This window comes from Ciconia boyciana, chromosome 2 (genome assembly GCF_034638445.1).
Source record: "Ciconia boyciana chromosome 2, ASM3463844v1, whole genome shotgun sequence".
NCBI classification, from domain to species: Eukaryota; Metazoa; Chordata; class Aves; order Ciconiiformes; family Ciconiidae; genus Ciconia; species Ciconia boyciana.
The window spans coordinates 133,486,777-133,503,344 of NC_132935.1; the positions used below are offsets into that span (position 1 = coordinate 133,486,777).

The 16,568-nt window shown below is 42.0% G+C and overlaps 1 protein-coding gene across 2 annotated transcripts in view; it reads left to right on the forward strand.

Moving 5' to 3' along the window:
• The window catches only part of RAPGEF5 (Rap guanine nucleotide exchange factor 5), a 167,896-nt gene extending 152,276 nt beyond the window's left edge, over positions 1 to 15,620 (forward strand). For both annotated transcript variants that reach the window (XM_072854152.1, XM_072854153.1), the window contains 5 exons: positions 107 to 194; positions 3,796 to 3,860; positions 8,455 to 8,509; positions 11,894 to 12,008; positions 12,310 to 15,620. In XM_072854152.1, coding sequence (XP_072710253.1) covers positions 107 to 194; positions 3,796 to 3,860; positions 8,455 to 8,509; positions 11,894 to 12,008; positions 12,310 to 12,325 — 339 coding nt within the window. In that variant the 3' untranslated portion in view covers positions 12,326 to 15,620. The remainder of the gene's footprint in view (positions 1 to 106; positions 195 to 3,795; positions 3,861 to 8,454; positions 8,510 to 11,893; positions 12,009 to 12,309) is intronic.
• The last annotated feature ends 948 nt before the right edge of the window (positions 15,621 to 16,568 follow it).

The window sequence follows — 16,568 nt, forward strand, 5'->3', positions numbered from 1 at the left end:
CCTTTTATATCTAAATCATGTTCAGATCATAAGCCCGTAATGGATTTAGAATTGCTCTTTTTATAGCCTATTGATTTTTCTCTCTATTACCCAAATGGTTTTGTAGGACCCTTCTCTGAATCACAAAGCTTACAGAGATGCATTCAAGAAAATGAAATCTCCGAAAATCCCCTTCATGCCCTTACTTCTGAAAGGTAATGTTAAAGCTTGGCTGCTCTTCTTCTTTGTGGTTAATTAAAATAAGTATAAGGTGATTTTTTCCTTCAGGTGGCCTTATGATAAGTATGTGGCAGATGTAGTGGTATCTGCAAGATGGCACTTGGTCTGGATAAGAAACGGCTGCCTTTTAAGACAGGGGGAAGATGGCAATTTTCACCCAGGTTTTCAAACTTCAGTACCTTCCCGCAGGCGTGGGTAGAGCAGTGTGCCATTGCTTTGGTCACATCCTCCTCGGTGGAGAAGCGAGACCTTGCAAGCCCCTGAACGGGGCGGCCTCGGCCACGCTGCTGGTCTGAGGTCTCGCCCTGCCTCGCCGGGGTGAAACTGCCTGCTGTCATCCCGAAGGCAGAACCTGCCCCATCTGCCTGTCCTGAGAGGAGGGGATTGTCAAGTCTCTTATAGGCCTGAAGGAGATTTTAAAAAATATTTACTATTAAAAAATATTTTCAAAATATTAAAAAATAAAATCAAACTACTTGCTTAACCGAGTGAGCTGGGCAGCTAATTAAGTGGCAGGTATTTAAAATATTCTGTTGTCTTGGAGTCATTAATTATTAACTTCCTTGTCTTTGAACATGGCAAATTCATTTGATTATTCCTGTATTCCGAAAGTGTTCTCTTTAGGCTGTTTATTCCAACCTGCTGCTGCTGCGAGTTTAAAATGTCAGACAGTTCTCCAGATCAGTCGGTAACAGTTTGGGAGCCATCAGGCACTTCCCCTCTTTGCACACATCAAAGGAGTTTGCATTAATTCAGATGGATACAATTATCAAGGCTTCAAAATCAATATTTTTTAAGTGTTCTTGAGTATGTCTTGCCTGCAAACAAAGGCAGCAAACGTAAACAAGTAACTTGTAGCAATGATGGTTGCACAGCACTACAATATGGTGTATAAGAACATGCACGTAAGCAGCATTCATGTCTCTAAAATTTATTGGAGGTAGCAAGGAAACTTTGCAAAATAATGCAGTAATTTTCTTCAATACAGTGATCCATAAGGAGATGATGCCAAGGTTGGTAATACCCAAAGTATTGCGCAGTATATAGGACTTTATTCCATGTCAAGCATGTTTGTATTAACGTTATTTCCAAGACCAATAAAATAAGCATTGATAGCATAGAAATCATTAGTAACTCAACAAATTACTGTATTTCAACACAAGAGGAACAAAAGTAGTTTCAAGAAAAAAACCTGAAAATCATTAATAACCTTTCTTTAATTATGAAAAATAACTTTAGTATGTCCTTTTAAAGTTAATTAAATTTAAATGTGGAGCTCTCTTACAGCACACAGACACAGCTTTTGAAAATCAGGCAGATTTTTCAAATATGTAATAAAATACTGTGATGTACCCTTACAACATAGCTCAGATGCAATTTTCTGCTCCACTGAATTTATCTAGACTCTTAGTTGTTGGCTGCAAAGCAAATTTCTGTTCCTTCCACCTCAGAGAGATACACATTGCTGCCACTGACTTAAAAAGCTGTGTGGAAATTTCTGCTTCCAGTACAAGTTTTTCACTAGAAGTGACAGATGGTTTTTAACTGCATTGATATCATGACAAGTAATGCCTGTGTCCTGAAGCCGTGTCCTTTCCCGGTCCCTTTCCTTGGGTGCCCCAAAGCAGCCCAGCAGAGGAGGTGTAGAGGGTCCTATGCCCTCCTTTCCCCCTGATTTTTAGGATGCTGCCCAGGGGCAGAGAGGTGCTGGAGACATCCCCAGCGTGTGCCATGTTTGCCCCACTTGCTCAGGAGTGCACCAGGGGAGGTTTAGACTGGATATTAGGAAATTTTACTTCACTGAAAGGGTTGTCAGGCATTGGAAGAGGCTGCCCAGGGAAGTGGTTGAGTCGCCATCTCTGGAGGTATTTAAAAGATGTTTGGATGAGGTGCTTAGGGACATGGTGTAGTGGTGGTCTTGGTAGTGTTAGGTCTATGGTTGGACTCGATGTTCTTAAAGGTCTTTTCCAACCTATACAATTCTGTGATTCTGTGAGTGCCGGCGAGCATCCTGCGTGGCCGGGCTGGCATCCTGCCTGCCCAGGCTGGTATCCTCCCTGCCCGAGGCAGACCCCAGCCCAGCTGCCCTGGGGACAAGGGAGCTCTCCATCACCCCTCATGCACAGCTCTGCCTAATGAGTCCCAGCCCCCAGCTGGTGGGTTTCCACCAGCATATAAAGCCGTTAACATTTCCATTCTAAGCAATTATAAAATGCCCCTTGGGTACAGAGCGAGTCTTTGAAACAAAAGGAAATAAATCAGGTTGGCTGTTTTGGGGGTGATGAAGGGGGGTGGGGTGTGACAAAGCAGCCCCCAGTGTCAGCTGCAGGTTCCCAGTCCTAAAATCCCCCAAAACTAGGGGGACCAAGTGGGCATCAGAGGGAGTCCTAGAGATGAGCACAGGAGAAATGCCGAGATGCACAATTAGACTGGTGGGTTGGAGGTTGGCAGCTCTGCTGAGGGAGATGTTGCCTGTTTACTGTGTGCCATTTGCCTGCTGGCAGACACAGCTGTGACTTTTAAGAAGTAATGGTATCGGAGTGCTGTCTCATTACAGTAGTACTGTCTCTACCTGGTACTTCTGGGTACCCACACATCCAGGAGAGGGCTGATAGGGGGCATGGTGGTGGTGCTCCTGCTAGCACTTCTAGGAACCCTGAGGATGCACTATCAGTGGCAGAGTTTCCGTCCCCGTGGGGAATCTGTCCATGTCCTTGGTACTTCATGACGAAGATAGGTCTTGCTTTGTGTCCTTATATGCATTAGAAAAATGGAGAAAATGACCTCAAGTTACTGTTTTAATTGTAAACTTAACTTAGCAACATTTGTTTCGCCTGATATTCCTGTCTCTCCAGCTCATTACACTGTGTTCAGTTCCCTTCCTGGAGCCAAATATAGACCTTTTCCTTTTCCTCTCGCTGACCTTTTTGTTGCCTTTGCAAATTCTCTCCGACAACACTGTGTAAAAGTGTTTTTCCTTAGCCATAATGCTTATTTCAAGGCTTTGAACTTCAGTTTGGTGGCTTGTGTTTAATCTCCACGGCTGGCCAGTGCTGTAGCTCTGTGTGGGACTTCAGAGTCCTTGTGGCCCACAGAGAGAGATGAAGGGGTGTCAGAGCCAAGTCCAGCCTCTGGTAGCTCTGCCCCCATGGAGCTCCGGGCTCAGGGACCAGCCAGCCCCAGCCTGGGCACAGCCACAGGCAGCGTGGCTAGCTCGATGCGGCAGGGTGGGGAGAGCAGGCATGCCATGCAGGGCCATCCCTCTGGATGCCCCTGCCTGCTCCCAGTCATCCTCTGTATGATATATATGCACCCCAGAAGTAACACAGGCCAGTTTTAATAAGAAATCTGTGCTCGCACTTGAAAATGTTCTTGTTACAATGTGTACATAGTGTTGCTACGTGATAATCGCTGCCTGTCATCGTTATACCAGACTTTTGTTGCACTGTTATAAGGTATTGTGTCAATACTTAATGGGATATTTTCCTCTTTTTTTTTTTTTTCTTTTTGTTGCTGTTTGTTTGTTGTAAACAACAAAGCCATGGAAAATAATTCTTTTTCCTGTGTTTTTTTCAGATGTAACATTCATCCATGAAGGAAATAAAACTTTTCTGGATAACCTTGTTAATTTTGAAAAGCTGGTAAGCTAATTTTGTCCTTCCTGTTTTTCAAAGAGATTCATGTTCTCTTCTTCCCTTTCCCCTCCTTATCTTGTAAGACTAAAAGGTTTTCTTCTGGATGAATCAGGAAGAAGTAAACAGGGGTAAAAAAGAGCAGACAGAATAAAACAGCCAACAGTTTATCTCCCCTGCCTCTGTCCTCTGCTCCTCTCTCCTCAATCCTTCCTCCCCTACTTCTGTGTAAAATGGCTAAGCCAGTGATGGCCAGCATCACTGCCACACAGTCCACTCAAATTTTTTTTTTTTCCAGTGAGAGGTGTTCCTTTGCACCACCTCGTGGACTGTTTCTCCTCACTTAAGTTCTCCTGCTTCAGCTTTCTCTGAATTATGTTTCCTTTTTTTCTCAAGGCACTAAAGAAAAAGTTTCTCTAGTTTATTGCTTGCTACTGGTAAGCTAATTCCAGGGATCTTAAATGAAAGTAAAAGTTTTGGTCTAGGTTAGATGATGAAGGAAATAATGCCTGAAATATGAATTAAACTGACTGTAAATACCACTATACTAACTTTTATGTAGAAGAGCAGTTACTGACATTGTATCTTTGGCCACATCTACTCTAGACATCATATGACATCTACTCTGGCATGATAGATGTTCGATTTCTCTAATTTGCATTATTTCATTTTTTTGTTGATAACATTTTCGTAGCACTGAAAGCCACAATTTATATATCTGAACAACGGTAGAGTGGAGAAACTTTGGGGGTTTGGGGTGTTTTTTTTGTTTTGGGCTTTTTTTTGCTTTTTTGTTGGCCTGAAGTATTTGATCAAGAAACCAAAATGTTCTTTCTGATTGCTCCAGATGTGCCATGGGGCTGTTAGTCCAGATGGCTGTGCCTGGTGAATTGTTCCCAACTATTTTCCCCATGTGTTTACACTTGTTTGAGAATGAACATGCAAACCTGGAGTTATTAATGAACCAGATGTTGAACTTATTTTCACATCCTATCATAACGTACGTTGTCTTTCAACTTGCAAGCAGATGTAGACTTTGGCTTTTGAACCTCAGGTCCTCTTTCTGTGTTTTCTATTTGATTTCTGTACCTTTCATGTTGCAGAGTTTACAAGAACACCGATTTGCATTTAATGAAAGGTTTTCCTGTCCCAAGTCCATTAACTGTTTGACCTTTAGGTGTTTGCGTAAAACTCATTAGCATGTTCTTCTTCATTGCCTCTTGGAAGTACATCCAATTAACATGTAAATTAAACTAGCCCTTGATGCACAATAATTGTTACTAAAATCCCGCCACTCGCCCATATATTTATTTAGTGAATACGTAGGGTCTGATTCATGCTCCAGTCTTAGCCAGACCTTGTTAGTTAGTTTGTTTGTTTGTTGTTTAATCATGTATATGTTTGATGTATGCTGGGCTTGCTTGGTAAGATTTCCTGTCCTTGCTGTCATCACCATTGTGTCTCCAGAGGCAGTGGGAGCTTTGCTGATTGACTTCAGTGAGCCAGGTTTTCACCTTTTCCATGCAAATGGATACTGGGCATTTTAAATGGGAGGGGAGAGTTTGAGGTGATGGTGGGGGGGTGAGGGTTGTTCAGACTGACACTTCCTCCAAATTATTAGTCAGATCACACCCTCAGGAACGTGCTGTCTCACGGAGCCCTGTGTACATATTAACGCAGGCAATAGTGCAAGTGTAGGAAGTGGGGGCTTAGGAGAGATTTAAATACGAGTGTAGTGGAAACTCGGGCAGTACACGTATTGCACAGCTTCATTTGGATGCTAAGGTATTTAGTCTGTGGACATGAACTTACTAGAGATGCATCACACATAATCACATATGTATCAGTTCATGTTTCTTTTCTAACTATAAGGGCTTTATCCCAAGGAAGAACGCCTTCCTTGGTGTTTTATACTGTGCTGAGCACTTTCTGGCCTCTGCTGAGAAAAATTAGGATTGACATTGACTCCTGCTTGGTTTGGATCAAGCTGCTGAACCTCACCTGCAAACTCGCTCTTGCAGAAAAAGAAGAAAAGAATTATTCTACCATAGTAGATTACTGCTTTGGGGAAGGAACTTACTCACTGTCATAAATGCATAGAATTTCTACTTATGAATTTCAAAGCAAAGATGATTTCTTGTGCCTCCATTTGGATCAGTATTTTAAAATATTTCATTTCTGCATTAAACACCTGACCTGAAGGAGGACTCATTGGCCTGAACCATTGTTTTTTCCAACTATATCAGTTGGTTTAGTAAAAGATATTATCTCTTCCTACAATCCCTGCTTCTTTTATATTCTTAGACCATTGTGGCCACAACAATTCTACCGTGACTGAACTTGATTTGACATGACGCGATTGCAGTGAAGACAAAGTTAATTCAAAATATAAAGAAGAGAATTTGCAAAGAGAAGGAAATAAAATGATCTTTTGTCTCAGGAATGTTGCTGAGTTTTAGCAGAAGTTCAAGGGACTGCAGTGGTTTATTTAACTCCATGTTTGGTAAACTCTAGTTAGAATAGTGTTTGATCAATATTTAGTACCATACTTCATCAACTAAATCTGAAGGAATAAATTAAAATATAGTCTTATACTGTTGCATCTCAAGGTATTTCCACAGTATTTACTGAGCTGCTTCACTGAAATGTGGCTTCTTCATTTTTTTTTTTCTCCAGTCAGGCATCACCGTGACATGTCTTAGCCACACTCCAGCAAACTCTAATACAGGTCAACAGCCGTTACAGTTTTAGATAACACCTTCTTACCTAGTGCTTTCAGCTGTAAGCGCTGTGTACATGTAGCTGAAGGTTCTCAACCCCCACCCCCCAAATATCTAGGCAACTCCCAAGACTGAGTTTTTGCTACCCGTAGTTAAAGGGGTGCTAATGATCCTAGGTAGCCCGTAGCCTGAAAGGCTGCAAGAAATATGTGTAACTCATCACACTAATGGTATGGAAGCACCTGTTTAAACAATTGGCTGGTTTTCTGTATTGCAATTGGATGCCAGAGAATTGCAAATGGACAGAGAGAAATGCCTAATTAGGCTACTAAAGAAGGGAGATTTGAGATTCTGCTTTACGAGAGTGTTACACAAAGAGGTTCTTCCGTCACCAGAGCATCACCTTCAGAAGCCAGTCTTGGGATGGACCCCCACACTGACTGACTACAAAGGAGAAACGGCAAAGAATGACAGTGTGTGTGATAATGGGGTCTCTCTTCTAAAAGCGAGGTTCAAAGGGTATCAGCTGGAAAACGCCACACCAGCAGCACTGGTGGAGGTTGTAGCACTCCCAGTACTCACACTATTGACCCTGAAATCTAGGATATCTCATTAGAACTTCATTATAATCAGTGCAAGGACATCAGCACAAGACATTGCATGATTTCATGGCAAACAAAGCACGTCAGGTAACAAGAAAAATTATTTCGATTCACTGATGAAAAGAATATGAAGTTTCCATTAAACATGCTGTTTTTCTTGTGATAAGCTTTTCTGTGGAGGAGCCTCGTAAGCCACTCTCTGGGTGTTGAGAGATGAGCTGTTCTACATCGTTCTGGTCTTAAACACACTTTGCTCAAGACAGTTAATCCTTTCCACCTCTGATTATTTAAGAGGGAGATGTGACAAGAACATCAGCTGTTTGCATGAGCTATTATATCATTGCTGCTAACTGCAATTTGCTGAAATTAGTTACTAGATTTGGTGAAGAGTTGCCAAATTCAGTATGTTTTCACCTTTATACCACAGAAGCAGTCAAATAAAGGAAAAAAGGAATGCCTCAACAACTTTATGGGCAACATCTAGTGAAAATGAGCGCACCCCACTGATTTATAGAGAGCAATTCCAGTTTTCATAAGTTGAAGACCTGAGCCTGAATGAGAAACCAAACTTAACCCTTTTATTTCCTTTGCTTAATCTAAGTGAACATCCAATATCCCTGTTAGCACCAGCTTTTCTTAAAATAGTATAGCTACAGTATAGTCTTATTTGATGTGCATCTGTGGAGATGTTAGGGCGCTTGCTCTGCAGCATTTAGGTGGTGGGCTGTTATTTTTGTGTTGGTTATTGTACTGCAGAAAACTGGTGCCTCATTGTGCTAGGCATTATACAAGTATATGTTAAGGTGCAGTCTGTGCCACAGAGGTGCTTACAGTCTAATTAGACAACACGTGGAGACAGAAGGAGAGGTTGCAGACTATTGAATGTGCTGGATAATGCACTAAAGCCAGGGGTTGGACCCAGAAGCACCCATCCAGTCCACGAGACTTCCCTGCTGGTCGCTTTCAGTTTAATAAAAGTCACAGGAACAAAAATAAGCAATTGTTTGGCCATTTTTCATTACCACTTTCCATGGGCTCTTAGGGAGTTGTTCTCATTTAATCTGTGTGATATCAATAAGGACCTTCTAGACTAACCCTGTTTCATCATATATTATCACTAGAACAAAGAGCAAAGTCTCTCTCCTGCTGTCTTCATTTTCTACCTTACTACAGTTGCTTTTTGCTGTACAGTGTAGGGCAAGGAGATTTTTTTTCAGGCTTTTCTAATGACAGAATCCATCTCAGATTTTTGCACTGACGTTTTATATCTTGTCTTTGCAGCACATGATTGCAGATACTGTTCGGTCATTGAGACATTGCAGAAATAACCAGTTTGGTGAGTAGGCAAAATTTGCTACTTTCTTTGCCTTTGTACAGCCTTGAGGGTTTTTTCTTTTCTGCTTTCTTTCCACTTGCTCAGGTTTACTACAGCAGCAAAACGTGGCCGACAGTTATTTAACTGACAATTGGCAAGAGGGGGTGTCATTGTTGGAAGGTCAACATAACAGAAACCACAGCTGGATGGAGTTTTACTTTACAAAATGTTTGTAGAAACAACTTCCAATTTTTTTCTAGATTATTTTCCTGCAAAAATTATCACCTCTTCAAAATACTGTGTAAGATCTGTGCCAGCTGCACTTAATAGTGGAGGCCTCTGATGTACACTGCTGTTTCTCACTTTCCCAGCTATAAGCGAGTTACCTCAGTCTCCCACTAGTCTGTGTGTTCTGGTAATGAATTCACAGCTGTCTTGGCTTCCAGCAGCTAAAAGATGGTATTCATCACCACAGCTTTTCACTTAGCTTTTCACCAAGAGCAGTTGTTTGCTTAGTTTGGGTTCTTAAGGACATTTCACAAAATGGTAGAAGTCTTGAAGATACTAAGATCCTGTGGGTTTCGTGAAAGTAGTTGACTAGGTAGAAAAGAGGAGGTTGCGTTAGTACCTCTGCTAGGGGAAGCCTGCAAATAGAGCTCTGCCTGGCTTAGACACTGGAGGATCTGTGCTGATGGGAACAGTACGAGCACCTCAGCTGTATGAAAGGCTTTTTTGTGTGTGTGTGTGTTTCCACCTTATTAGCTACCAGAGAATCCAACCCTAAGGGACGATGGCAGAAGACCCCGGCTTGCTTTGTTCTGCTGCTCACAGAGGAGAAACCTTGTTTTTCTCCTTCTCAGCATTTCTCATCCTCTGCAGAGAGGTTAAACACAGGAAGGGGACAAACACAACACTACTTTAGGAAGTGGTTAGAGTCTTTAGGCCAAACACACTAAACATGTCATTTATTGAGGCCACTAAAACCTCTTTTCCAAAGAGAAGTTCAGAACTGTGCTGTAGCCTTGGGGAAAAAGGGTTTGAATCGTTTCTTTTTTCCAGCTGAATTTTCAGCAGCTGTCAGCATGGACTTTGACAAAAAGAAAAACAATAACAATTTTGTGTATAAATACATGTACCTTGGAGAATGATAGGTACTGCTAAGAGTTTTGCTGAACATTTGTTCTATAGAATTACCTTGTGTATGAACAGTCTTTTTTTTAAACAAAGGCTGCTTACTATTATGATTCTTGTTTTATTTTGAGATATATATAGAAGGGGGGGGGGGGAGAGGGAGAAGTACGTGCCTTTTGTTTTTATTCTGTTAAACCAGATACTAAAGGAAATATTGATTCATCCAAACGATGTGTCTGTAAGTTAGAATATGTCTTATTTGGCATTATAAATGGTAGCATTGGTTCCTTTTAACAATGTGAAATTTTTTTTGCAGCTTCTCTGCAAATCTTTCATCTCATTTTTGCCTTTTTTTTTTTCAAGTGGTTTTGTAAGTGTTGCAACATAAATCCAAGGTTAATACCTGAGATTTATCATATAATCTGGTAGTTTGAAGTACGTGATTGTTATTTTATTTTACCACAGGCTTGATTTATTTTGAAGCTGGCATTTAAAAAGCAGCTTATACAGACATCCCTGTAGGCACTTTTTTTTTTCCTTAAATTCGTTTAGGCATGAAATGAATTCACTGAATATTTATTGAGACTTTATGGACAGTTTCCTTTTCTAGTGGGCTTATTTTGCACTCAGGAATATGAATCTTTCTACTGCATCAACTCCCAGATTGGCCTAAGAGCAGCAGGCATCTCATTGTAGGAAAGAATTCAAACAAAACTACGCAAGGAATATTATTATTGTTTATGAACTGTATCATGTGTATTAAGCTTGCAGGCCAAAGTCTTTCTGGATTAGAAACTGGTTAGGTTCCAAGCAAGACTGAAATGCCTTTTTAATGGAATTAATACTTTTATATCCTAAATCCTGAAAACAAATAATAGCATTTCCAAACCCGGGCAAAGCAGCCTGAACAAATAACATAATTCAAGCTTTTGTCATTTCAGGTGTTAATGAGAAATACAAATGTTTTTTGGTACGTTCAGTGCAGCTGCTGGGATCCTATTCCCTCAGAAGAGAAAGGTCATCTCTGTATCCTGACACAAATTTATCACATTGTCCTGTTCTCTCCCACATTTCTCAAGTCAGATAGCCACTCAGAAATAGCTCCTAAAAATAGCTGCCCAGGCACCCCGTTAGCAGCCGCACGCAGAGCTGGCTGCACTGACATCCCACGTTGCCTATGCAGCATCATACGGTGCTCTTTAGAACCAAGTGGGACGGTCGGTTCCTGGAAAGCTTCTTGTGTAGCTGGAGAGCATGGCGAAGAAAAAGATGATAATGAAACAAAGGAGAGGGAGGGAGAGTGCAAGTTAAGCTGATTGGTTCGGGGAATTTTGAGAGGTTTTATTTTTTAATTTATGGTAATGTTATTAAAAATTCCTTGAGGACATGGAGCAGAACAGAGCTCTCCAACCTTCGCTCGTTTGTCAGCAGTCAGCAACGTGTGGGAAATGTATCTCATTGCTTTCTCTGTCTGTCTTGATGGGTCTTGTGGCCACGGGCTTAGCTTTTCCTTTTCCACTTCTGCCTGGCCACCAGCCATGCTGGAGGGTTTCGCAGGGGGCGAGTTCCCACAAGCCAATGTTGGGCATAAAGCTTGTAACAGAAAACATCTGCTATTCAAGCCACCCTTCAATTTGTCTGTTACGCAGCTAATTCCTCTTGCTGTGTAAACTCCCATGAAATGACAGCATGACTCTTGTCTCTGTTACTAGATCAGAAATCAAAAGCACAACAGATCAAAACGCGGGGGCCTGTCAGAACAGCTTTGAAGAGCTTTCGTACCCGTCTGCTGCGCTGTCACCTTTCACCTGCTCTGAAGGACGTGATTTGGGGTCCTGCTGTCTTGTGTACTTGCGTTAGGGTTGTTCAAAAGTTGCAGGCTGGGTCGCCCACCCCTGCTCAAGGTCCCGTTGTGCTGCCAGAGCGGCACAAAGGAAACCTTGAACCACCCTTACAGGGGATGGACTGCCTGTACTGCCAGCAGGAGTAGATCTGCCACTCGGGAAGAATCAGCTTCTTGCCATCCACTTGTCCCTCCTTTGTGCACGGTGGCTGCCCAGGATTGCCTGCTGCTTTCTTTCTTCTCCCCTTTTCTGTATCTAGCTGTTACCTCATACATTGCACTTAAACACAAGTCCTTTGGATCGCTGGCTGTCTTTTTTGTGACTGTCTAGCACCTGGCAGGCTGGCACACCAGGGACTTCGTAAGGCACAGGAGAGAGAAGCAGGCAAGGCATGGCTTTCTGATCCATCCCCTTTCCTCCTGTCTTGCAGGCAATGAAGTTCCTTCGAAAGAGCATCATGAGCTGAAGCCATATGTCCATCATCTGCACGTCATCGACAACCAACAAGCTCTGTTTGAGCTTTCTCACAGGATAGAGCCGCGAGTGTGAGCATACACAGCTTCATATAACCTTGTAACTGCAGCACTTTGAATTAAGTGAATGTTTATGCCAAGCATGTTGCTTCCTTATGTAAGAACAGTTTACTGAGTTTTATCAGTAGCTCACGCAACATGCACAGGAAAATCAGGCAAGAGCCAGCAAAGGAGCTGCTCGCAGAGTTGCAGGGCAAGCTTGGTGCCATCCCCGCTGGTCACTGGGGCAGGAGGGAGCGGAGCAGCATCCTTTGAGCTCAGGAGCTTGGTTTCTGTGAAAATATTGTTTGGTCCAGTGTAGCTTTCAATGCAGATTCTGCCAGTATTAGAATGAAAGGAAACGTCGTGTCACAGCAGCAAAACATTTCAGCAAGCAACATGCCGCAAGGGGATTGATTCTCAGCTCACCACAGTATGTACCTCACTAATTCAAGGCTGCCAAAGTATCGTTGCCAAAAATACTGTGCAATCCGTACAGCTCCCCTGAGTCCACTGGAGCATCTTATTTGAGATAAGTGCGGACAACCAGGAATGGGAATATAAAAAGACAGCGCACCAGATGAAGCTCAAGAGTGTGTCATGATGTGGAGCTCAGCAGTAAACAGTTCACGCTGTTATGGCCCCTGAAGAATCTGCTTTATAAAACACACTGTAAGAGCCAATCCACTTTTGTTGCAATTTATGGACACAATTGTTTGTAAACTGAAAACATGTTATTTTCTTCCTTTTCAGTTATCCCAGGTTTAGCGCCAGCTCCTGCAGTTAACGTGTTATAAATTATTATAGCAGGAGCTTTGTTTTCTGTTTGGATTACAGCATCCTTGGTGTCTATTCAGAGGCAATGCCTAGATCCACCTACCTTCCTAACTCACCTCCTGGAAATACTGTTTCAGCAGGTAAAACCTCACCTAACTTATACACGCTTCTAGTTTTTAAAGAACAAAAGGGTACACCTTACAGGGTACCAGTGTAATTACCTGCATACACACCGGGCTCTCAGCATTAGGGTCCCTTTAGTGCTTCTGTCCCTCTCACACCCCTCCCCGAGCCAATTCTCACGTAGCTAAAAGTACTACTTCTGGGCATGTACTGAGGCAGCATTTGTAAAGTCTTGTCTACAGTTGACCTACATCTAAGCACCACCATCACCGTAGCTCTGGTTTTCAGTGCTAAGAAGTTGCCCTGAAATAATCTAGTGAATGCCACAGGCAACGTGCAGTGTGCTACGCAGTCTGGCACGTGTTTGTACACTGACTCACGGTAACGGTCCCTTTGCAGAGCAGGGAGGACATTGCATTGCTTTCCCATCTCTCATGGATGTTTTCCACATGAGGAAGACTTCCAAGAAAATGCTCCTTTACTGAAATGTGGGAATACTGAAGTAGCATGCTCTTCATCATTGTGTTATCTCTGGTTTAAAGGGATTTAAAAAAGCAGCTTTAACAAGTAGTCTGTGGGAGAATCTGTAGAATGCATTCGGTTTTCCCATCTGTGAAATATTGTATAGATCTATTGTAAAGGAAACGGATGTTTCAGAAATGTATTTGCTTGTACTTTGTTATTATCAAATACTATATGATTTATTTTTTTTTTTTAAGAAAAAAAAATCTTTTTACCCAGTAAAAAGAAAAAAAAAAATAAACTCTTGCTGGCCATGGAGTAAAAATTTCCTATGTTCTTCTGTAGATGTGACTGCACATATTGTAAATACCTCTTTTGTGCAAACAGACCAAAACTGTTCAAATGAGGATACTAGCTGCAGTGGGCTCCTTTTTGCAGTGTAAGAACACAAACCAGATACAATTTGCTGCTTGTGTTATTGCAGTTCTTCCTCTGGCTATAGCACTCACCGAATCCCCACCCTAGACTCATTACCTGTGTGGTTTGCTGGTTTTTGAGCTCCCCCTTGTGAAATCTTTTTACTGTGGCATTATTTTTAGGCGTCTGTGTGTAGACCAGCCTGCATGCTTTAGCTCATGTGGTGTTACACTCTAGTTCACAAGTTGTTCTCTTGAAATCTGTGGGAGAGGGAGCAGGAGAAGGTATTCAGGGTGAGAAAGTGGGCCTGTTTCTCAGTTCACTGCATTTGGCTCTGTTTTGGTCGTTACTGTTGATGGAGCAGCAGCGGTGCCAGAGAAGAATAAAAGACAAGGAAATGAAAGAAGGGGGAAAAAAAAGAAAGAAAAAAGAAAACAGAAGTAGAAAGATGATTCTGTGCTCAGGGTTTGATTTGAAAGGATGCTAGAGCCACCTTGAAGGCTCCTTACTCTGCCAATTCAAACTGGTTGAAGTAGACGGATGGGTTAACTTGTACCATTAGGCTTCAAGCCAGCAGAGGTATTGGCTAACGGCACCACTGTAACTTTGTACTAAATCAAGTGTTGTCTACCCCTTGCAGCTGGCATAAACTCAGTTTGAAGGCACATAGCCAGCATTAACCTTGTTATCTGTGTTGTGGCTAATTAGACTACTGTTTAAAACTTTACAAACTAGTTTTCATAGTGGCCTGTATAATTAGGATATAACTTTCTGGTCTGAGAGGCCACCTTGGATGCATCAATTTCACATTGAAAATACAGATATTATAAGTGTTACCATAAAAGAAAGACAAATAGTCCAAATCTGTAGCTAATATGTCTAATAAAAAAAGGCCCATCAGAGTCTTCAGCAGGTGAAGCATTGCAGAGCTGGGCTGCAGACTGGCAAGCAGGTTGAAGGTGTGGTGGTTGGGAGGAGAACTAGAAATAAACCCTGTGAAAGAGAGGGGGACGCTACTACACAGCCTCTGCCAGGGTCCAGCACTGGTGATATTGTGTGATTCTTAAATCCTTCAGTAGTGCAATTATGTTACATAGGATAAAATCCATTAAGTTCAGTTTATCACAATCACACCTGGGGTTAAATACTCTGTATATTTTCCTTAGTAGCTAGAAGGAGTAATTAGAACAGAGGAAAAAGCTCGGTCACTTTATAACTCTTTGCTGTGGAATTTTGTTGCATCAAATTTAGGTGCTTCTATGACACATCTTTTTGATTCCAGCCCCATCTTGGATAGAAATAAATTGCATTTGCATGACAGTGGCAAAACCAAAATGTTATCAGAAATAATAAGACGTGCTGCTGTAAAATTACAAAGAAAGGTGTAAATACTAAACATTTTAGCAGAGTAATATTTATTTGCATAGCCTATTTATTGTCATCTTATTACACTATTAAGAAATACTGGGATGAAGTCAATGAGCTGAGGTAAGAACACCTGCCTGTTCCATTCTCTCTGAGTGCCATAATGCTGTCAGCTTGCATTAAAAGTAATAAAATAGAAAACCCCAAATCAAGGTATTTACCTAACTTCTCAGGGACTACAGCTAGTAGTTATCCACCGTTATGAGACCTGGTATGTATGAAATAATCTGATTTACCAGAATCAATATTGCCAATGTTTTCCTTTTCATATTTCATGCTTGTCTGCCTCTGTACATATTATTGTGCTGTGTATTTATGAGAGCTAGTAAGCAATAATTTATATGTCAAAATGGCCAAGCAATACAAGGTTAAAATGTGTAGAAGCAACTGTTACATTTATCTTGCATTTTCCAGTGTTTTTTAATATTGCTTTTCAAAATATAAAAACTACCTTAATGAAGTCTGGGCTCTGTGCCTTCATGCCTATCACACATACTTATTGTTCCTAACTGGAATATTTTACACCTATACTTCCAGTCATTCAGTTCTGCAAACCCTCGCTGGGTTTGCAAGGTGTATGCAGACCAGCGTGCGCCTGGTTAGAGGCTCAGGAGCCTGACCCTGTGCAGAGCTGCTCGTTCATTTCTGGTTGGTGGGATTTGCTGGTACCGATGTATTCCAGGCAGTTTCAGAAGCAGAGATGATGTTAATGGGGTCTCAGCTGTGCCTTATCATCATGGCAAAGTCTAAGAGGGGCCTGGAGCCACCATGAGAAGTCCCTGTGGGAGAAGGGAGGAGTAAATCTATCTTCATATCCTCTGGAGTCTGCTTATCAGCACTTGATCCTCTTACTGAGGACAGCCAATGCTTTCCCCTTTCATCAGGCATCCCTGCCAGTGTGGTTTCCTCTCCCTCCTCTCGACTGGTCTGCAGCGGGGAAGGCAGAGCCCATGATGGGCTGTGAGCATGCTGTAATGCAGCTGAGGCTTGTCCTGTCCTTCCACCCTTTCCACTTGCAAACCTGGGGAACGACTAAGCCAGACATGGCTATTTCACACAGAAATAACACTTGGTACTTACAGCATGATGTCTGTTCAAAGTGCTTTACAAATAGGCAGTACTTTATCCTCTAAGTGCCTGCACCTTGAATAGTCTTAAGCCTGACCAACAAAGTGTTTGTGCCAGTGTTACTATATGGGTAGGGTGAATTTTAACTGGAATAATTAAAACAGTACAAGCCCAAATTGTTGACACAGATCTATAATGATGTTCAAAGATACTTTACAGCCAGACATCCTTTTCCAGATCCAACTGTGCAAGCTGAATAATTTACGTTCCCAGCTGTTCATCACTGTCCCTTCGTTGGAGATCATTGCTCCCCACAGTGTA